This window comes from Myotis nattereri, assembly GCF_964212035.1.
Source record: "Myotis nattereri genome assembly, chromosome: 11".
Taxonomy (NCBI): Eukaryota; Metazoa; Chordata; class Mammalia; order Chiroptera; family Vespertilionidae; genus Myotis; species Myotis nattereri.
Genome location: NC_138086.1, coordinates 25,382,199 through 25,405,574, shown reverse-complemented (window position 1 = coordinate 25,405,574; position 23,376 = coordinate 25,382,199). Strand labels below are relative to the sequence as shown.

At 42.4% G+C, this 23,376-nt stretch overlaps 1 protein-coding gene across 2 annotated transcripts in view; it reads right to left on the bottom strand.

The window, feature by feature from the left end:
• The window catches only part of EXOC4 (exocyst complex component 4), a 750,050-nt gene that overhangs the window by 35,346 nt on the left and 691,328 nt on the right, over window positions 1-23,376 (bottom strand). For both annotated transcript variants that reach the window (XM_081102441.1, XM_081102440.1), the window contains 2 exons: window positions 18,481-18,659; window positions 14,878-15,037 (listed from right to left, as the gene is read on the bottom strand). In XM_081102441.1, coding sequence (XP_080958567.1) covers window positions 14,878-15,037; window positions 18,481-18,659 — 339 coding nt within the window. The remainder of the gene's footprint in view (window positions 1-14,877; window positions 15,038-18,480; window positions 18,660-23,376) is intronic.

Here is a 23,376-nt window from a genome sequence, read left to right as displayed (position 1 = left end):
GGTCCTACTCTCCCCTGCGCTGCCTGGCCCAGGTTCCTCCCAGGCCTGGACCCCTAATGCTGCTGCCACGCCAGGTCCTGAGATCCTCATCCGTCCCTGCCTCTGTTGGGCCCAATAATGCCTGTGATCTTTCTAGACAGGCCTTAGGTGCTGTGCTAACATCCTTTCTCCTCATCTTTCTTGGTCTCCTTTGTTTCTCCCTGCAAGCCCACAAGACAACAACTCCTTTCAATTGCTCTCAGGGAGGATAAAAAATTGTCACCCCTCGTTTAAGCCCTTTCAACTAGGAACACCCCATCATCACCATTTAATAGAGTCTATAAAGTCATTTGGGCCCTGGTATATCTTCTTGAAATGCTAATACATTACAGTGAAATGAGCTGTGTAGCACAGCAGCAAAAATGCAGACAGAGTTGGTTTTGAATCATAGTTCTGTCATTTACTAGTTGTGCAGGACTTGGGTTACTTAATCTTTCAGAGACTCAATTTTCCCATTTGTAAAATAAAAATGCTAATACATGCTAGGTCATTATAAGGATTGAATAAGATGTGTGTAAATCATGTAAATAGAGTCCCTTACATGAAGTAGGTACTCAACACATAGTAGTTATTAGTAATGATATTAACAATAATAAAATATATATATATATATTTTATATATTTTATTGATTTTTTACAGAGAGGAAGGGAGAGAGATAGAGAGTTAGAAACATCGATGAGAAAGAAACATTGATCAGCTGCCTCCTGCACATTTCCCACTGGGGATATGCCCGCAACCCAGGTACATGCCCCTGACCGGAATCGAACCTGGGACCCTTCAGTCCGCAGGCCAACGCTCTATCCACTGAGCCAGACCGGTTTCGGCAACAATAATAAAATATTTTAAGTGCTTGGCTTATACTGAGATATCATATTGAGTCATCAATTTTTAAGACAATATGAGATATATGTAATGCCTAAACTACATTAAATGCAATGGTATCTTTGATGATGGATAGGATCCTCTAGTCTCAGAGATCAACACCAGGAACCCCAATAATCATGGTGGTGAAACAGCACAGAGTCCAGCTACAAAAGAATTATCCATAACCAATTCTTACTATTCTTCCATTGGGTTCTAAAAAGAGGAATATTAGAAAGGAAAAAAAATAAACTTATTGATCTAAGAGAGGGACAGCTTGATCTAGGAGATTAAGCAAACCTTTGAAGTTAGAACTAATAATGGCTTGCTGATCAGGAATGGACAAGACAGATGAGATGGAACAGAAAAACTTAATATCCACACAAATGATTTATATTAAAAAGAAATGCAAACATGTAGCTCCTATTGTTAGGGATGAGCCAGCCTCAGCACCAAGCACAGGATCCTGTGTGTGATAATATGTCACGCTGGCCGGCAGAGTCCTCGCTATTGTGTCTGCCTGGGTGAGGACCCCTTTTAAGATAGTTACCAAAAGGCCACTTCTCCCTCATTTTATAGGTGAGTGAAGTCATATTATCCAAGTAGATCTGCACAGGCCCTTTGGATAGAGAGAGACACCAAGAAAGGAGCTGTAGGTTTCCCAGGAAAAGTGTGTGTGTGTGTGTGTGTGTGTGTGTGTGTGTGTGTGTGTAATTTAAAAATGGAAAAAGAGCTATTAGAGGCTCTTTGGCTTCAGGGCCCATAATTTAAACATATGCCATAGGTGAGAAGGAGCCTCCAAACGCCCCAGAAAGCGTTCTTTCCTTCCGCACCACAAACAGTAAATATTTAAGGCTCATTAGAAGCACTGGCAAATAGCTGATGGCCAATAGCTACAAAATTTAACTAAGGCAATCAGCTTCCTGGCAGACATATGCTTCCCTTGTTCAAATGTTAGTTATGTGTCATTATCATTTCAGTACTTTCATTCCTGGAGAACTGGGAAACCAAGAAATAATAATAATAAAAAAAAAGCAAAATTTCTGAAAACTGAAAAATAAACATTCTCCCATGCTATATAATTAAAGTTAACAAAAGAAGCCGACCGGCTGCCACATACATGGAATGGGAGAAGCTGAAACATCAAATGACTGACTTATCACAGCAAGTAATTACTTTATGTTTTTCACAAACATTTCAAGCCTATTATTACTTTCACAGCGGCGCACACCAAGAGAAGACTGTCACCTAAGGGAGAAATGGGGAGCCGGGCTGTAATTAATTTCTGGTCGAATATATCATGAAGCCCTTAATGTTGTCAATAAAATGCTCTAGCAATGAAAAGTCCCCAACGTCTCCCCCTCCCTCCTCTGTCCCCAGTCCCCCAACATGGTTAATCAGCATCTGGTGGAAGATTTGCCTAGAGGAGAATGCGATGCAGCCTAGTGCAGGCAGCAAAGCCCAGGCCATTGATCCACTCCTTCCCCGGCCCTGTTGAGGGGTGGGGGAGTCAATCAGGAACTGGCCTCTCCCACCCCCTTTGTTTTGTTCCTCATTTGACTCCATCTCCAACTGAGAAAGTGGAAGGTGTGCAATTCTTCGGAGGAACTTAAACATGCAGATGCCAGGCAATGGAAATCATTACAGCAGCAGCCATAGCCTATATCCTTAAAGGTTACAGCACAAAGATTAAGAGTGCCTCGAGGACAGAGTAAAACGCTGATCTGAATAAAACCTTTCCATCAATCGGAAAATTGCAGCACAGCAAAGGAGATGTGGAGCTGCAGTAGATGTGACATTTATATTTTTGAGCACCTACATGTTTATTTTTTAAATTACTGTTCAGAGCCTTAGGAGACCTTTCTAGGTCACGCAGACGCAATAGCCAGTTTCTGGCTGGCTGGCCCTCTAGGATGTGTGGTGAGCAAAAGCTTCAGCCACTATTGTGACTCTGAAAAGAAACAGGCCTCTATTACTTCCCTCCTCATCCACACACAGGCGCCAAAATACTCAAGTGCCTGTCATGTACCTTGGTTCTCAAAATCTTTACAGTATCTTCTTGGAACTGAGTTGAAATTAATCTTCCTTGTGAAAACCTCTCCTGTGATAGTCTCTTTTGAGAGCGGGGGTGGGGGAGGTCGAGGTGAACCCCATCCCTGGCCCTACATCATGGCACTTGGGGCAAGTCATGTCTGTCTGAGGCCCTGCAGTCAATCGTCTGACCAAACCCTTTATTTTGTTGACGAGGAAACTTCAGCCAAGAGAGTTGAAGTGACTTGTCCAGGTGTGTGCATTTATGGGTTGAATTTGTTTACTGGCCAACCACTGAATAAAGAAATAGTTAGTTCTCCCCTAAATTTCCAAGAACATAACCGGACTCAAGGTGCCTGCCCTGAGGGATCATTTTAATGAGGATTCAGCTTAATCCTTTCAGGTTATAATTATCTGCACTGTCCTGGAGAGGAGAAGAAGAGAAAGGGGGACTAATGGACAATAAGAAGCCGAGAGAAAAATGGCCTAGATGTTGTGTGTCTCAAAAAACCCGAGGTTAGGTCAGTATTTCCCCAGGAGTGTCTAAGAACTACCGCATCGGGGTCCCCTGGGTACACATTAAATACAGTGCAGGTGCCCGGGCCACACCTTCAATCTTCTATTTCCAAAATTTGGGGATGGAGTCAAAGAATTCCACTTAAAACAAGTTCTCTAGGGAATTCTCAGACCCTCCAGCTTTTCAGGACGATGGTTAACCTGTTGGTGCTGTGAGAGTGCAGGGTGTGCACTTGGGGCTTAAGGGCAGAACTCCCCAGGGATGCGATCATGTGCTGGGTCTCATTTGTGTGACGGGTCCCAGAGAGCAATGCTGGGCCTCAAGTTATTGCTTGGGAGTTTGGGCAGAAAGCCTACAGGCAGCACTAAGAACACACTCCCCTGTCTGTGGGCAGGGTCTACAGAGCCCTCTACGGTGAAACTGCTAATTAAAGCTGATCAGAACTGCCAGAGGCCAGAGCTCCACAGAAATGGGTGTGGGGGTGGAGGTGTCGGGGGAGAAAGACATACAACCAGAAAAATACAAGGAAAAAATGTTCGAGAGCCTAATGGAAAGATGAAATCATATTTTAATTAAACAAAGCAAAACAGAGACCCAATATTTACAAGACGACAGCCCTGATTTCATAGGTGAAGAACAGCCTTTGGGGTGGCACTGAGCTAACTTTGAATCCTGACTTCTTATGTGAGCTGAGTTCATGGTGGTCCTCCAGCCTCCCCTCAGCACTCTGGCTTGTTTTCTTTGAAACTGCAAAGGTGTTAAGAAAACAGAAGGTGGGATGGAGAGAGGGCTTTCTGTAGAAGATGCAACAAGAAAAGGTGGATGCTGGGGAGGAAGTCTGGCCTGGACAAGTTGGTGAAGGGTTGTAGCTCTGCTTTAACAGCTGTAACAACGGTGCCCATTTCCTATGTGTAAGTATCAAAGTTAAACATTATATCCTATTTAGGAAACAGGAAAGGTCAGCTGCCAGCATCAAGCTTTGCAGTGAGAATTTTAATCAAGTAAATGATCATCCTTGGTATCACAGAACGAGTTCAACGTCTTTTCAGTACAATGCAATCCTTTCCTGGCAGAAAATGGCCTCCGTGGGTGAGTTAATTTAATTTCCTGATGGTGACGACTACAGGGCCTGTGCAGGGTACACAAATAGCACAATTTGATGAGAGCTTTTGGACAAGTCACTTCTGATTTCCATCCCCTGGGATCTTTATTGGAAATAATAACACGTGTCATCTCTGCTAATCTCCGAATCATTCCAATGGCAGCATATCGCTCCAAAGGGAAGACACTATCTGCCAACAATCCCTAAAGTATATATGTGCAAGGTATAGTAACATTCATTGAGGATAATCAAAAGGAATCTTACTTAATCAAAGCCTCACACCTGAGATATGTTCATGAGAAATCAAACACCAACACTGACAGGAATTTTTTGAGAGGGTTATAAGTACTCATTGTTTTGGGGTGCTTTCTGGGGGATATGCAGACCAGCAGGCATACTCACCTGACTTCAAAGAGCCCTAATTAAACAACCAATTTAGATCAATTGTTGGAATATATAGAACCTACTATACGTGCAATAAACACAGAAAAAGAGATCAGAAGAAAGTTGAATGGTCAGAAACAGGGTAGCAAAGCCAAATGAAGGTTTAATTAGGGAGATGTAATGTTTAAATCTACTTATACAAAGATCTTAATATTTTTCTCAGAGATCAAGCCATATCAATTCTTGGTTTACTATTACATTTTTTAAAAAAATATATTTTACTGATTTTCTACAGAAAGGGAGGGAGAGAGACAGAGAGTTAGAAACATCGATGAGAGAGAAACATCAATCAGCTGCCTCCTGCACATCTCCTACTGGGGATATGCCCGCAACCAAGGTACATGCCCTTGACCGGAATCGAACCTGGGACCTTTCAGTCCACAGGCCGACGCTCCATCCACTGAGCCAAACCGGTTTCAGCTACTATTACATTTTATTAACTGGTACATTTCCTCCTACCAGGCAGCAAAAGCGATTTAACCCGTCATATTTCTCCATTTACTCCGGCCCCTAGGAAAGTCAGGGCTAACTCTGCATCACCATTACATTCAAGAAGTGTAACAGAATTTTGGGGAGCATTTTCACGAAAAGAATTTGGATAGCAGACTAATCTCTCATAAAAATTAATCACAAATCCATATGGTTAATAATCTTGAGTCAAAAAATCTTGAGTATTACAGGTAAAGGCTAAAAAAGGAGTAGGTTACCCCAGAGCTGAAAAGACACCTATACCAATGGCAAAATAAAGCTGGGGGTGGGGAGGGGAGGAGGAGGACCAAACAGAGAAAAAGATGTGAAAATATTTTGGATTTTTTTTTAAGTAAAAAAATTGCTCCCCTAGCAAGACAGAGAAAACGTTATGTGATAGGTAAAGGCATTTCATGTTGTCAGCCAAGTGGCCTCTGAAGCCTACCTCAGGCAGCACCATTCTTTGGAGATTTAGGCCACGGTACTCGCTTGTCTGGAGACTGGGGTGTGCCCAGCAGATGGCAGCATGGCACTGCTAATCCCTGATCACACCACCCTGGTCACTCTAGGCAGGAAACCTATAACCTTTTCCTGCAGGAAACCAAACTAATGACTTGGTGCAATAGGTTTATAGAAAGAAACCTACCAAACAGCTCCTGGTGGGGATAAAACATTCTCAGCCCTCCAGAGACCAAGGTCAAGGACAAAGCAGGGTAGGTACCAAGTGATATGTTTTGTTTCCAGGCTTTGCGCTTGGGAACATTCCTTCCCTATCCTCTTCAGGGGTTCCTCTTCCTCCTCAGGCCCCTCCCTGGACATGCTGGTGTCCCCGGGGGTTATTCTGCACCCACAGTGTTTACTTCCTCTAATGGCTTAAAGGACAACTCTATGCTGATGACTCCCCCAGTCTGTTTGCTCAGCACAGGCCTCTCCCCCAAGCTTCCAAGCTACACATGCACTTGCGTATGGGAAGTCTCACTTGGAAATCCCACAGGCACCTCAGACTCATGTCCACTGAAGATCCTGCTTCATCGAATCTACCTATCCCTCCTCCTGCAGGCTCATCTTATTTGATGGTGATGCAGCTAGATACCCCTGTCAGACAGTGGAGGATCATCCGTGACGACTCTTTCTTTACCCTCACGATTCAATCACTCTCGAAATCCTGACAACTTCAGCTCCTTCATACTTCTGAAGTCTCTCCTCCACCCCCACCAGCCCTGACCTCTTCAAGCCCCACACACCTCTCACTTAACAGTTACCTTCCAATGGGTCTGCAAACCCTCCAGTTTTATTGGCCTCAAATCCATTTCCCACATAGCTGCTGAAATCATCTACTTAGAATACAAATCTGACCATCTCACTCTTCCACTTAGAAGCCTTCAGCCACAGACAATATGAAGTCCAAACACCTTAACTTTATCACCCAGGAGTATTTATTGAATGTCAGGTACTGCTCTAGGCTCAGGGACTATAGAAATGAATAGTCTTTGCCCTAGAAAGCTCACATCTACTTCCAGTAGATGGGGAACTAACAAGCTGTTTGAAAGCAGCTGCACCATTTATACTCCTGCCAACAATATACGAGGGCTCCAGTTTCTCCACATCCTCTCCAACACTTGTCATTTTCATTGGAGCAACCCTAGTGGGTATGATGTGGTATCTCACTGTGGTTCTGATGTGCATTTCCTTAAAAGTGAATGATGGTGAGCATCTTTTCATGTGCATATTGGACATCTATGGACCTCCTTAGGAGAGATGTCTATTCAAATCCTATGCCTATTTCTTTAATTAACAAATTTTTCCCTCCAACAGTTTTACATTTACAGAAAAATTGAAAAGACAGTACAGAGATTTCCCAGTTAACTTACACTCAATTTCCCTATTATTAACATCTTATATCAGTATGGTGAATCTATCAAAATGAATGAACCAATATTGACACATTGCTATTTACTAAAGTTCACAGTTTATTCACATTTTCTTAGTTTTTACCTAATGTCCTCTTTCTGGTCCATGATCCCATCCAATTACCACATTACATGTAGTTGTCCTGTCTTCTCAGCCCCCTTTTGGCTATGATAGCTTCTCAGACTTTCCCTGTTTTTTAAAATATGTTTTTATTGCTTTAGGGAGAGAAGGTAGAGGGGAAAAGAGGGATGGGGAGAGGGAGAGATAGGGAGAGGGAGGCTGAGAGGAAGAGAGAGAGAGGAAGAGAGAGAAGAAGATAGATAGATAGATAGATATCAAAGGGTTGCTTCCCTCCCATATGCACCCCAAATGGAGATTAAACTTGCAACCTGGGTATGTGCCCTGACTGGAATCGAACTGGCGTCCTTTTGGTGCATGGGATGACACTCCAACCAACTAAGCCACACTGGCCAGGACAGAATTTCCTTGTGGTTTTTTATGACCTTAAAGTTTTGAGGAGTACTGGTCAGGTATTATAAAGGGTCCTCTTCCATGAATATAGGCCTGATGTTTTTTTCTCATGATTATACAAGGGCTATGGGTTTGGGGGAAGAAGATCATAGAGGTCAAGTGTCATTTTCATCCCCTTGTATCGAGGGTACATCTGTCAACATGATTTATGCTTGTTCACGTTGACCTTGACCACCTGGCTCAACTACTATTTTTCAGATCCCTCTACTATAAAGTTACTTTCCCCCAATCCACAGGCATTCTTTGGAAGGAAGTACTCTGTGTATCCTACACTTAAGAGGTGGGAAGTTAGGATCCCCCTCCTTTAGGGTGGAGTAGCTACACAATTTATTTGGAATGCCTCAGCACAGATTGGTCTCTTCTCCTCACCAATATATTCAATCACTTATTTATATCAGTATGGACTCATTGATATTTATTTTTTATGCTTCGGGTTAAAATCCGATGCTACTTTTTTTTTTTTTTGCTGCTCAAATTGTCCAACTTTGACCATTGGAAGCTCTTTCAGTTGGTTCCTGTGGCCCTGGACACATTCCGTCACTGTGTCGTGTGTGTATTTTGTTACTGCAAGATGTTCTAGGCTCATCTTGTATATTTCCTGTCCCAGTCCTAGAATTTTATTTCTCCCAGGAGCTCTGGGTGCTTTCATTTGAGGATACTATTACAACCAAGATCTGGGCACTAGGTGTACTTAATGCTACTGGGGTGCCTTTACCTATTTTCTAATTTTTCTATTTGCCTTTGTATTATTGAGTTGTAAGAGTTTTTTATATGTTCTGGATACAAAACTCTTTATCAGATATATTATATGCAAATATTTTCTCCCAATCTATTGGTTATCTTTTCACTTTCTGATTCAATGTCTTATTGAATTAAACAAATATGGTATATTGTACTTTTCCATATACTAGTAAACCCGTGTTCAGAGGAGGCATTTCAGGCAGGATTTATTTTATCCTTTGGTCCTTAGGTCTCAAATGGCTCTTTCTCTACCAATCAGATGTCTCTGTTGGCTTCTGTGGGGTAAATGCTCCCATGTATGGGCACTATATGTAGGCAACATAGGTCTTCACTGGTTAAGTGAATATATATAGACCAGCTCCAAAGCTAACTCAGAGTTGCTGGAAGGGAGCTGGAAAGGGGTGGGTGTGGCACCTGGGAGCAGAGACAGCCCTTCATTAAAAATGAAACTGCCCAGGTATTTATCCTTTAGAGCAGGGGTGGGGAATGTTTGGCCCGCGGGCTGCATAAGGCCTGATAAATCATTTGGGCTGAGTTATTTAAATGTTTGACCAAATACAGCAGGGTAATTTTTAGGTTGATAATTTTGTATGGCCCACAAATGATGTTATAAATATCCACATGGCCTTTGGCCAAAAAAAAAAAGGTTCCCCACCCCTGTTCTACAGGGATCACAACCCTGCTTTATGATGGGAAACACAACGCCCGTGAGTACCTATCCTGGGAAGCACAGAGCTTTCTCAGTCAGCACCCAAAGAGAAAGAGAAGCTGCCCATCTGATTTTTTGCATCTCACAACAGAAACACTCTAATCATTGCATTCCCTCCCAGGGAACTGAGGAGGGAGAAGCCTGCTCCAAATGCATGCACAGCTTGCTTCTACACTAGGTGAACTGTGTAGTGAGGATAAAGAAATGCAGCCAAAGCATTTCAGGCCTCTTGTGGGGCCTGTCAGTGGCCAATTCTCTGTCCAGAGCGATGTAACCTACCCACAGCATTTGACACAGATGAAGACACCTCCTCTTAAAACACTTTCTTCACTTGACTTCTCGGACAGCCTCTCCTGGTGGTCCTCCTACCCCTGACTCCGCTTCAGGTTCCTTGCTGGTCCTGCTCCAGCACCCCAACATCCAAACAGTGGAGTGCCACTCAGTTCCTGGACAGCTCCTCTTTCTCCTGTAATTTGTTCTCGAGTGCTCACCTCTTCCTTTCTCTCAGTCTTAAGTCCTAGCTTCATGCTGATAAGCCAAGCTCCTTTTCCCATCCCAGACCTCTTTCCTGAGCTCTAGGTTCGTATATGCAGCTCTCTTCCTCATCTCTATTCAGATGTCTAATAGGCACATTAAACTCAACATTCCAAGCCCAAACGAACTTTTGATCTCCCCTTCCTACCTGCCCTTTACCCCTCTCCCACAATCCCAATTCTGGCCCATGGTCAGGCTCGTTTTCATTTCAGTAAATGAAAGCTCCATCCTGTGAGTCGCTCAGAAAAAGAACCTTGGAGTCATTGGCTCACTTGCAACCTTCAGCAAATCCTATCAGCTGCATTTTTAAAATATATCCTCGTCTGACCGCCTGCCATCCTCACCACTGCTGCCATCTTGCTGTGAATCACCACCATCTTTCACTCGGATCACTGCAGTCGCTTTCTAACAGCTCCATCTGCTTCTGCCCTTGCCTGCAACCTCCTCTTCCCAATCGTCTATTTTCAACCTAGCAGCCCGAGTGATTCTTTTACAGCGTCAGTCAGATGATGGCACTCTTCTGTTCCAAACCCTAACAGCTTCCTACCTCACTCACTGTAAAAGCCAACACATCGTTACAGCAGGCTTCAAGGTCGCAGCCTCTTAGATGGAACCTTTGACCCCACCTCCCACTCTTCCCCTTGCTCATTCCCTTCAGCCACACTGGGCTCTCTGCTGTTCTGCAAATGCCAAGCACACTCCTCCCTCTGGGTTTTGCTCTCAGATTCCCTCTCCTGGAATGCTCTTCCCCTGGAGAGCCACCTGATCTACTCTCACTCTTCCCTTAGCTCTGTCCTTAAATGCTGCCATCTTATTGAGGAAGTCCACAAAAACTCCAAAACTGAAGGTTACATTCATTATACCCTGGTGCACCCAATTCTCCTTCCCATGCCTAATTTTTTATCATAGCATATATCTTTATCTGACATACATATATTTTACTTATGTCTGTCTTGCCCCACAATAATGCAAGTTCCATGAGGAGAGGATCTACAGAGGACGCGTGCTCAATAAATATTTGTTGAATGAATGAATGAATGAATGAATGAATGAATGAATCAAGGCAGGAACACAAGGGTGAAGAAGTGTTCATTTCTGTGTTAGAATTCCCCTCACCACTCCTAAGCCTTAGCTTTCATTTCCTTACCTTTGTCAGATTGAGGAATGAGAGATACCATTCTCAGGAAAACAAAAATAAGAAGAAAATCAAAGTGAGATGACTCCTTGAAGGAGGAAAGCAGAAAATAGAAGTGACAGGAGAGAGAAAGGAGAAAAGAGGCAACTGTAATGAGAGAGACACAAAGCAGAAATGGGGGTGGGGGAGAGAACTAGGAGGAAAACTCTGGAATATTCTTTCTGAGTAATGGCCTCACAAACTATAAACACTGCCAGGCCCACCGTGGGAACGTCAGTGCCCACTCAGACTCCTGAGATACGCCAGACTGTCCCCAGCGACTCAGCCTGGAGAAGTGACAGCTCAGGGCAGGATGACCTCTGATGACAGGAATTAAAAAGCACACTGATAAAGCCTTCCACTTCTCAGTTAATCCCAGCAATTTCCCAGGACAAAGCCTCTTTCTGAGTTTGAAAATTAATCTTGGAGTCAGAGGGTGAGAACCACAGCAGAGGTCATTACCACAGGGCACAGGGTCTCTGCTATTCTGGTGATCACAGGCCGTCTTGACCCTTTGCTCACCCAAAGTTTATCCTCCGATTAGGGATTAGACGGAGAACAGGTGTGTATAAAAAGAGACAACTTCACAACACCCCGAGCAGAAGAATGAACATAAACGGAGTTACCCCAGAGCCCTCATTTCTTTATTACAGAAAGGGCGTTAATTTTCCCACTGGCCAGAACAGCTACAGAAGAGAGAAACCACAAGCATCTTGCAACTTCTTGTTAAATAAGTTTTCTGACACATGGTGACTGGTGATTAATTACTGTGTTAGAAGACAACATTCCTATAGAGATTGGCCGGAAATACAGCTGCTGTCCATGCTTGATTAGACATTGCCTAAGGAATGCTGAGGCACACGGCTCCAGTCTATCATTTCTGGCTATTTTGGTACTGCTGTTACATTTATTTTACATAGCTTCAAGTTCAGGAGAATTGATGGAGCCCATTTCACAAAACTGTCCCTACCGAAATCGGAGCAGAAAAAGGATCAGGCTGTAAAGTGTGTCTATGTCGGTGTGTGTGTATGAGGGCAAGAGAAAATGAGGGACAAGGCCTGTGAAGAGTAGGGATGCATTACTCCTCTCTGTAACACTTTCCACTCTACAAAGAAAGGACTGCAAGGGAGATGATTGGTTTCTTATAAGCCTAGAAGGAACTGACCCATGTCGCTGATTAAAACTTTCAGGGCAGTGACGATAAAACTGAACTTTGGCGTTATCCAAGCCCTTCCCCAACACCAAACGAAGCCTGGATTTGGTCCCTGTTCATTAGTCCAGTGCACACGATGAGCACTTACTCTGGACCAGGCATCGAGGAAACAGACAGGGAGAGTCTCGGCCCCTTGAGCTTACAGTGTGGTAAGGAGATGTCTTCTGACCCAGGATGGGAAGGACAGAATCACCCAATGCCATGCACTTACACTAGCCTACTTCCGAACCCACGCAGAGTGGGGAGTAACAACAAGCAGTACCTGTCCCACATTTCAGCTTACACCCACTCCCTGGACTTCAGGCACAGGTCCAGCTGGGAAAGGCAGGCCTCGGTTGCCGCTCCATTATTCCACTCAGGCCACCGATGCCAACTCCAATACTGCCCAGTCAGCATTCAATATTCAGATGCCAGTTTTTTCTAGTGTGTGTTTGAGCCCCGTACTGTCTGCCAAAAACTGTGTTAATTTACTTACTTCAGCTAAATAAAAAAAATCATTTAAAAAGGATGATTGGATTGAGGAAAATATATTCCTCCGAGAATTAGTAATGCTTTTCTCTATCCCTCAGGCCTCCACGTTCTTATGTTCCCCTTGTCAATGTTATTATGAGACTAATTCAATAATGAGGTCATTCCCCATAGAGCGGCCAAATAAATGCAGCATTCAGTCACACCTGGTTTCTCTAATCTGGGCAAGAAAGGCTTTCCACCAAATTTAGCCTAAAATAGGGAATTTAATGAACACACACACACACACACTCACACATGCAGGAAAAAATAAGACAGGGAAGAAGGAGAGAGAGGCAGAAGAACAGGGCAGCAGTGGAACAAACGCAGTGACAGATTGGAGAAGAAAGGTTAAACACAAAGATATATGACTATGTGATTCCAAAGCAAAGTTCCTAGCATACGTCTTAATAATTGTCAAGGTAATATAATACTTCATCGTTCTTTAAATGTCTCGAGAATTGTTTCAAATTTTCTTGAACTTCTTAGGGAATCAAAATATCAAGCGAAAAGACACAGAAGTACTAAATATGAGGCAGGAACACTCTGGATTATTAAAAACAAATGACTTCTTAGCCATAAAGGAGTCTGTGGAATAATTCAGCTAGATATAAGATTAGCACTGAGAGGCCATAATCATCATCTATCCTCTTCAAAACTGGTTAAACTTTCATTAAAACACTGAAGGTCTGATGACTGAAGCAAGGTATAAATGGTGTTGAGACCTCATAAAGAGAGAATAAAATTAACTCGCAAATTTGAAAAGACACGTTATAAAGACACATTAAACACTGAAATCAGCAAACCTAGGAAAGAGGAAGTGCCGTTTAAAAGCAGAGCTTCAATTACAGGAAAACGAGGGGAGGCAGGTTTCCTTTGGGACGAGATGGAAGAGATGAGGAAATAGGTTCATGTAAAAACACATTCAATACCTGTTGTTTACAATGAGAGGGAAAAAGGGAAAACCCAATGTCTGCAAAGTTGCAAGTTATTAAATAAATAAATTATGGTTCATTTACAAGAAATTAAAAGTAATATTTTCAAGAAATAGTAAATATGGGAAAAACATGTTTTCAAAGAGTATAATGGTCTGATATGGAAAAATACAATTAAATGAATATAAAGCCACATTAACATAGTTTTAATTTTGTAAAAAGAGAAATTGCATCTATACGCATGTACAAAAACTCCCCTACACACAGAATACGTGCACAAAAACCAGGAGGAAGTATACCCAATATCATGGTCTCTAGACTAAAAGTTTACAAGTAATGTTTAAAATCTTCTTTGTATTTTATATCACATACTAGAGGCCCGGTGCACAGATTTATGCACCAGTGGTGTCCCTTAGCCTGGCCTGCACCCTCTCGCAATCTGGGACCCCTCAGGGGATGTCCGACTGCCGGTTTCAACCCGATCCCTGCAGGCCAGGCAGAGGACCCCATTGGTGCTATCTATATAGATGTTATGCAATAGCATATAATACTTTTATAACCACCCCCCCAAAAAAAGTTAGTAAAGTTTTGCAGCAAGAAAAACTTAGGTTAAACAATAGGAAAAAGTACCTAATGGATGTTTTGTTTCCAATAGAATTTTATAGAATATCTTTATTTACGACTGATGAAAACCTATTTCATTTATTTTTGCTTTTTAAATTTTGAGATATAATTGATATATAGCATATTAGTTTCAGTTATACAACATAATTATTTGATATGCATATGTATATATTGCAAAATGATCACACTAAATTTAATTAATATTAAGCAACTGTTTTAACTTTTTCTTTTTAAAATATTTTTTCCCCATTGATTTCAGAGAGGAATGGAGAGGGAGAGAAAGATAAAAAAAATCAATGATGAGAGAGAATCATTGATCGGCTGCCTCCTGCATGTCCCACCCTGGGGATTGAGCCCACAACCCAGGCATGTGTCCTGACTGGGAATCAAACTGTGACCTCCTGATTCATGGTCCATGCTCAGCCACTGAGCCACACTGGTTGGGCTAAACTAACTTTTTAAGAACCAATAATCTACTTTTAAAAATGACTCATATGCTTTGATACAAGGAACTGAGCCCAATCGTCCCTCTTACCTTGCAAAGTCCAGGTCTGCCTCCCGTGACATGGTGATGTTGGTTAAATTCTGCTGAAGAACAAAAATGTTCCTGCACATTTTCTTGATGCCAGACTCACTGATGCGCCGGAAGTACTGGGCACCATTAATGAGGATGCAGGAGATCAGGTGTCCTAGGCCTGATGGATGGGCACAGGGTTGGGGAGACAAGAAACAATAGATTAGTGACCGCTTACATAAACTGACACACAGGATTTCTCTCTTCTAATCCTCCACCATTTAAATGACCAAAGAATACACATCTCTGATGGCTGCACCAGCTAATGGCACAGTGATTTCAGAGCTGCCCTGGTACTGAAAAATGGGGGGACTTTGCTGGCAATAAAACCTGGTAAATCCACAGCTCTAGCACCACCACGTACACCCAGTCATGCCAGGGCTTGGAGAATATGCCAGGTTTCATAAACTATTACAGTGCAGGAGCTCTTTTCTTGTACAGGTATGCTGGGAGTGGAGAACACATGTGAATACAATGATGTGTCTGACCTCCTCTTTCTCCCACAAAACATAGAAGTATACGCTACCTCAAAAGTTGCTTCGGGACCTACCTAAGCAAAAATAAATCAATAAGAAATTGGGCTATTGGCACTAATACACCTCAACGCTGACAATGGAGTATATTTCTGAAGTAGCAATAGGAGAAAATGTAAGCAGAAGCGAAGTGTGAAAGAAAAGCAGATCATGCATTAACTGTTGAGTTCCTCCAAGATGGCTATGGGCATTTCTAGAGTCTGATAAGTGGTTTGTTTTAGTTTCCAAAGGGTTATCTTGAGGTCTAGGAAACTGACCAAGAGCAGGTCAGAACATCAACACCTACAGGTCCCATTCAGGGTATCCTATGTAATTGAGTTCAGAACAACCCGAGGCACATGTAGATTACCATTTCAAGAAGCCAGATTCCAATTCTAAATACTTGGAATTAGGTAAACTTCTAGTTCTTCTTTTTCCTTTTTTTCTTGCAGAGCTGGACTCTAGCAGGCTGTTTGCCCAGAACTTGAGTGCTAGTCTGACTAGTCCTGAGTGGTCTGCTGTATTTGTTACTTTTCTCTTCTGAAGGCATAGTCCCTCCATGGTGACTGTGGCTCAAGTCAGAGCTTAGGGTGCGTCTTTGGATGTAATGGCTCCCTCTGTCTTCAAAATGAGTTTCCCCTCCATTAGGATGTAGGTGGCAAAGGGAGAGGAAGGTGTGCGCTCTCTTGTTCTGCTATATTCACCAACATTGCTTCCAGCCCATAAACCCACTTGCATGTGCTACTACTTGAAAGTGAGGAAAAGACACACAGGGATTTTACATTAATGCCAGACAACTGACTTCTGTGAAAAATCTCCGTAGGTCAAGTTTCATCTGCTACTCCTGAGCCCATACCTCCGGGTATAATTCTGTTCTGCCATTTGCAGTAAATCCTAGTGCAGGCAATGGGTGCGGGCAAGTGGATTGTTTGTAAAGAATAATAAATACTGCCCACCGGTGTGGCTCAATGGTTGAGCATCGACCTATGAACCAGGAGGTCATGGTTTTGTTTCTGGTCAGGGCACATGCCCCAGTTGCAGGCTTGATCCTCAGTAGTGGGCGAGCAGGAAGCAGCTGATCGATGATTCTCTCTCACCATTGATATTTCTATCTCTCTCCCTTCCTCTCTCTCTCAAATAAATAAAAACACATATAAAAAATAGTAAATACTAATAAATGTATTACATAAAAATTTATGTAATAAATAATAATAATAAATAATAAAGCCAATTAGAAGTTGGTCTGCTTTATGTTATCACTACACACCAGCAATTCTAAACCACAGCTGGGATGAAGTACTTCCCCTCGGCCACGCATGGAAGCCTGAGACCTTGTCCCCTCCTCTCCCAGCATGGGGAAACTCAATATTATACCTTTTGAATTTAGAAAATGACATTGCAGAGAAATAACTGGCTTTTAAAACATAAAGTCTGAAACTTTCCTAGTTAGAATTAATTCTAAGTCAGAGGATCAGGCCTGTATTTCGAGACGTGGTCTCCCAGCAGGATTACATGTGAAGAAATGCCTGGGCACAGTGAGAGGAAAACTCTGGGAGAGAGAATGTAGGGCTTGGGAGAGCCCCGGTGAAACCCAGAGAGGACACTGTGCAGGAGGGAGAAGGGAATTCTCAGACGGGTGCCTCAGATTCAAGCTACGGAGTGTGACCGCTGCCCCCAAATCCATTATGCCAGGCACTCACTAACAGCTAGCTTTATGATATGATTTAAAGAAAAAATAGATATCCCAAGAAACCAGAAACACCAATCAGAAAGGATATATGCACCCCTATGTTCATAGCAGCACAATTCACCATAGCTAAGATCTGGAAACAGCCTAAGTAAGTGCCCATCAGCAGATGAGTGGATTAAAAAACTGTGGTGCATCTACACCATGGAATACTGTGCTGCTATAACAAGAAGGAACTTTTACCATTTGCAACAACAGCATAGATGGAACTGGAGAGCATTATGCTGAGTGAAATAAGCCAGCCAGAGAAAGATAAATATCACATCTCACTCATATGTGGGATATAATGATCAACATAATTTGATGAACAAGAATAGATCCAGAGACAAGGGGCAGGGGAGGGGGGGTTAGAGAGCAACTAAAGGACTTGTATGCATGCATATTAGCAGAACCAATGGACACAGACACTGGGCGGTGGGGGCTTGCCAGGGGTGGGAATGGCTGGTGGGGGGAGGAGGTTAAATGGGGAAAAAGGAGACATATGTAAAACTTTAGACAATAAAAAAATAAAAATAAAGAAAAAATAGGATTTGGAGGTCCACATTCTCTGGAACACAACTGTTTCATGAAGCAATCAACAGCCAGGCATCATCACTGCCTCTCTTCTGGTGGCTACAGTCCTTTAGACGACGCACCTCTTAATAGTTGTAAACAACACCGGTTTCATTCTGAGACACTCCGTGGATGCTTTTAACACCCAGGTCTATGGACAAAGAAGCCAAAACAAGAAAAGAGGGAAGGCAATGCGAAGTCCTGACAGGGATCCTAGGAGGGAATTCAGCATGAAAAATTACCTGCCGGGCAGCTGTGCTGTCTCTCATTCCCGCCCCTGCCTGTGGCCTGCCCTGAAGGCGTTCAGGATGCAGCCTTCCTAAAATCAATGCCCGTGGAGGCTGCCTTTGTTTTCCCACAATAACGCACTCTCTGAGAGAAAATGTTAGCCAGGGGGGATTTTTCAGGGCCCTCTCCTCACGGTGTATGTTTCTTTTTCTCTTATGAGCTCCTCTTGAGTGAATTCGGGGCCCTCCACACATTTACCCAACTCTCATGAGTGGCATGTCAGGGAGGCAGCCGGCTGCCATCTGCCTTATCTTGGATTAAATCTCCTTATCAACCGGGAGCAGATGGCAGCCATATTGTTGTCTACCTGGCCATCCAGAGATACCAGGCATTGCTGCTTTAAGCAAAAAAGATATAAAAATTCCAACCACCTTTCCCCACAAGTTTTAAACCTCGACCATAGAGAAGAATCAGGCCACCGGCCCCTCCTCTCTCCTGAACACGCAGGGGTGGGGCAGGGCTGACCTTCAAAGATGTACTGGAACTTGTGCTGCTGCAGGCTGGCACTCATGGCCTCTTCGATGGCACTGATGTCTTTGTTGAGCTTGACCACCAGGGGGTCATAGTCCATACTTTCCACGTTGGCAACGATGGCATAGTTCCCCTCCTTTGCAAGAGGGATGAGATAGTGGAAACAGTGAACCCTGGAAAAGACAGAGAGGTGGGGAGAGCAATGAGCAATTCATCGTTCTGATGAGAATGATCATCTTTTTGTGACAGCGCACTCAAATATTTGCAGAAGCAGCGGCCTGTAAAACCGCGTGTGCCCCTCCCCCCTTCACCAGAAAGCCATATTGGTTACTCCACAGAACAGGTAAGTGGCCCTGAGCCAATCAGCGTCTGTGGTCCTTGCTTATTGAATCCATACGCTGTGGGGAGAAACAGATGAGCTCTAAAATCCTTGTCAGTGACAGGACTGCACGCATAGTGTGAAAAGCATTAGATTTTTCAACAGATATTTTTGTAGTAAAATGAGAGGCAGAAGGCACAGATCTAAAATGTGGAAGCTGTATAACGAGACTGCATTGGTTTCAATTCCCAATTCCAACCCTTATTAGCGGTGTGAATTCAGGCAAGTTATTTTCTCTCTCTCTGTCTCTGTTTCCATAGCTGTGCAATGGGAATGATAACAATTCCTAAGGAGCTACCACACAGAAAGTGTTTCGCAGAGGGCCTGGCACGAAGGAAGTGCATAGTAAGGCTGGATGTCATCACTATTAGCATATTTATTAATGTTAGTCTATTACTTAAATAAAACACAAAACATTCATGAATTTGTAAAAATTGTGCTAGGCCCTGGGAATGTAAGACTCAATTTGAGTCCTTGAACACTACAGCCTGGTAGGGCTGACCAAGACAAAAATGGGCACAAGAGGGCAGTGTTTCCCCAAGAAGCACCTACACTGCGAGTGTCTGGAAAGGGCATATCTGAATGAGCTGGAAGAAGAAGTGCACTTTATTTCTGTGTTGAAATGGCCTGAGTCATTTTGGTTATGCACAATTCTTCATTTCTTTTTATTACATTTTACTGAATTTATTGGGGTGACATTGGTTAATAGAATTATGTCGGTTTCAGCCCTACCATTCTATAACACAGTGGTTCTCAACCTTCCTAATGCCGCGACCCTTTAATACAGTTCCTCATGTTGTGGTGACCCCCAACCATAAAATTATTTTCGTTGCTACTTCATAACTGCAATTTCGCTACTGTTATGAATCGTAATGTAAATATCTGATGTTCAGGATGTATTTTCATTGTTACAAATTGAACATAATTAAAGCATAGTGATTAATCACAAAAACAATATGTAATTATATATGTGTTTTCCGATGGTCTTCGGCGACCCCTGTGAAAGGGTCGTTTGACCCCACAGGTTGAGAACCACTGCTATAACACATTGCATTGTGTGCTCACCACCCCAAGTCAAGTCTCCTTCCATCACCATTTACCCCCCCTGTACCCTCTTCTACCTCCTCCACCCCCTCTTCATTTATTTTTTGGTAGATTCAGTAACTGCCAAAGATGTTTGAGGTGGGTGAGAATTGGCTGCTTCATTACCTTTGTATTACATTGAAATGAAAAGCAAGTTTCAGTCTAAATACCACACATAGGTATTTATTTAAAAAAGAAAACAGAAACACCATCCATAGTTCACACAGGCCATTCTCTGACCTCAGTGAAGTCCTAACTCTCTATTGTTTTGGATGCATGTATCTGATGCTCCTGGTGGGAGATATGACACAATTCGGGTCAGCATTCTATTACCCTTATAGTTGGCATCAGGTAACAAGAAATATTCCTAAACACATGGTCGCAAAAACCTTGGGCATTATCCCCAGCGATGCAAACACAGACTTGACTACCATCCTTCTAACTTGGGTTTACTGAGAAATAATTTAGAAGCAGGAAAATTCACCCTATTTAGGGTCCTATTCTATGAGTTTTGACAAATGCATACAGTTATGTAAGCACCAGCATAATCATTACAGAATAGTCTTATCACTCCCAGAATTTCCTTGTCCCCTTTGAAGTCAACCTCTACTGACACCCCAAGCTCTTGCAACCACTGATGTATTTCCTGTCCCGTGGTTTCAACTCCTCCAGAATGCCACCTAAATGGAATTGTATAGAATGCTGCCTTTGGAGTTTGGCTTCCTTTAGTCTGCGTTAAGGGTTTGAGATAAATCCATGTTGTTCACTCCTTATTATGGCTGAGCAGTCCCCCACATATGGATGTACCACAATTTCATTCTTCACCAGGTGACATCTGGGTTGTTTCAAGTTTGGGGCGATTATGAATGAGGCAGCTTCATGTACATGTTTTTGTATACATTTTCATTGCTCTTGGGTAAATACCTAAAAGTGGCTTGGTGGGTCATATGGTAGGTGTATATTTAATTTTATAAGAAACTGCAAAACAGTTTTCCAAAGTAGCTGTGCCTTTTCCTATCCCACCAGCAACGTGCAAAGGTTCCAGTTGCTCCACATCTTCCACCAGCACCTAATGTTGTCAGTTTTCTTAAATTTTAGCTCTACTAAGGTGTAACTGGCACCTTATAGTCGTAAGATATTTAAAGTGTTTTGATATAGGTATACATTGTTAAAGGATTCCCCCATCTAACTAAATAACACCTTTATCACCTCACATATCTATTCCTTTTTTTAGTGTGAACATTTATGTTCTACTCTAGTAGCAAATTTAAATTACACAATACAGTGTTATTAACTATAGGCACTATGTTTTACATTAAATCCCCAGGCCTTATTAATCTTATAATGAAAGTCTGTACCCTTTCCCCAAACCCTTCCCATTTCCTCCACTCCCCCAGCCATCAATTACTTCTCTTTATTTAGATTCCCCATATACTAATACCATGACTATTTGTCTTTCCTTGTCTGGCTTATTTCACTTAGCAAAATGCCGTCACACATTTGTCAGGTAAAAAAAAAAAAGTGTAGTCATTCTAATAGATGTGTAGTGATATCTCATTGCGGTTTTAATTTATGTTTCCTAATGACTGATGATGTTGGGCATATTCATAGGCTTATTTGCTATCATATATCTTTGTGTTCACATCATTTGCCTACTTTTTTAATTAGGCTGTTGTCTTACTAACTTTGAGAGTTCATTCTATTTTTTCTGGAGGCAAGTCTTTTATTAGATATGCATTTTGCAAATATTTTCTGCCAGTCTTTTCTTTTTTTCCCACATGAACTTCTTAGTCTATTAATCCTCTCATGAAAAATCTGCAGTCACCACAGAGAAAGTCAGAAGAATCTTTACTCCTTCTGTTGTCCAGTCTCCAGCTCACTTTCTGCAGCACCAATGTTGGCCTTTGCAGACCCCTGACTTTCTTCATCCTGTTCTTGCCTTCCTTTCTCTGAGCTCTTCTTCTCATATAGGTTATGTCTTGTGAGTCTGTGTTTGGGTTCATTTTTCTTTGCATAACCCCAGGAATCATAAATCATGCCAAAGCCAGCTGAAATGCCACCACCAAAAATGGGTTCTGAATCCAAACACAAAGATGACATCTGCTGTGGTTTAATACATTTTGGCTACTTCCCCTCAAATTTCTGTCTTAAGTACCGTTGATGATGGGTGAAGGACGTCAATGATTATTTGTTTCCGCTGAGGTAGTTTGTTGTCATCAACTTCCTGGTCCGGACAGTCTCTGTGCTGCTCATGATGGCAGCCGACCTTGAGGCAGCCAGGGGGAAAAGAGGCACTTTTTTTTCCCCCACTTTACCAGTATCTTTCAAAGAATGGTTTTAAATTTTGATGAAGTTCAATTTATCATTTATTTCCTTAATGGATAGTGCTTTAGGTGTTAGATTTAAGACTCTTTGCCTAGGCAAAGTCACTCAATTTTTTCATGTGTTTTCTTCTAGAAGTTTTAAAGCTTTAGGTTTTACATTTAGATCTAGAATCTATTTTGAGCTAAGTTGTGTATAATATGTGCTATATTCTTATAACCTGTTCATGCAAGAGAATCGAAATATCTCGACTAACGGTTCATTTTCATGACGGGGGCTCATCTTAACAGCTGCTAAGCAACTCATGACTAATTGCACCAATAAAAGCTCATTTTGACATTCACGTGCTAACTGGCAAAATGTACAGTTTTGATCAAGATACCAGTAAATGCACTGGTCACAGAATCCTCTAGAATCTGATTTTCTAATATAATGAAAGTCAATCAATCCTGGAGTAGGATTAATGATGAGGGAAATTGATTAGCACTGTGGTTGAAATTTAAACAAAATAGCTCTTAATTTAAAATAAAATGAAACCATCAATGCTAAGGTATTTTTATAATAAATTATAAATATTATAACTCAGACAATGGGAAGACCAGGGACAAAGGCCTGTGTGAACGGAGGGCAGTTTCAGGGGGTGATGAGCTGCTCCTTCCGGTACACACAGATCACAGGACAGAGCATGAGGTGAGCTTGGGGAGATGGGCAGGGCCAGGTCATCATGGGCTTTGGAGGCTATCTGTGGACTCTGGATTTTGAGAAGCCATAGGGAGCCTCAGAAGGATTTTAGGAGGTGAAATGATATCATTGGATATGAGCTTTGGCAAGATCACTCTGGCACAGGATAAAGGGTGGATTGATGGTGGAGGGTGGAAGAAAGTGGAAGTAGAGAGACTAAGTACTTAGGACATTGTTACAGATTGGAAGTGAGAGCTTATGAGATCCTGAGGTGAGGGGCGGAGAAGAGAAATAGACACTGTCTTAAGGTACCAACTTCCTCTCCCAAAATGGCCAGAGATGAAAAAGAAATTAAAGTAGTCATTGACAAACATCAAACTTTAAAAAAGTGTTCGTTTTTTTCCTTTTTTTTTTTGAATTCTGGC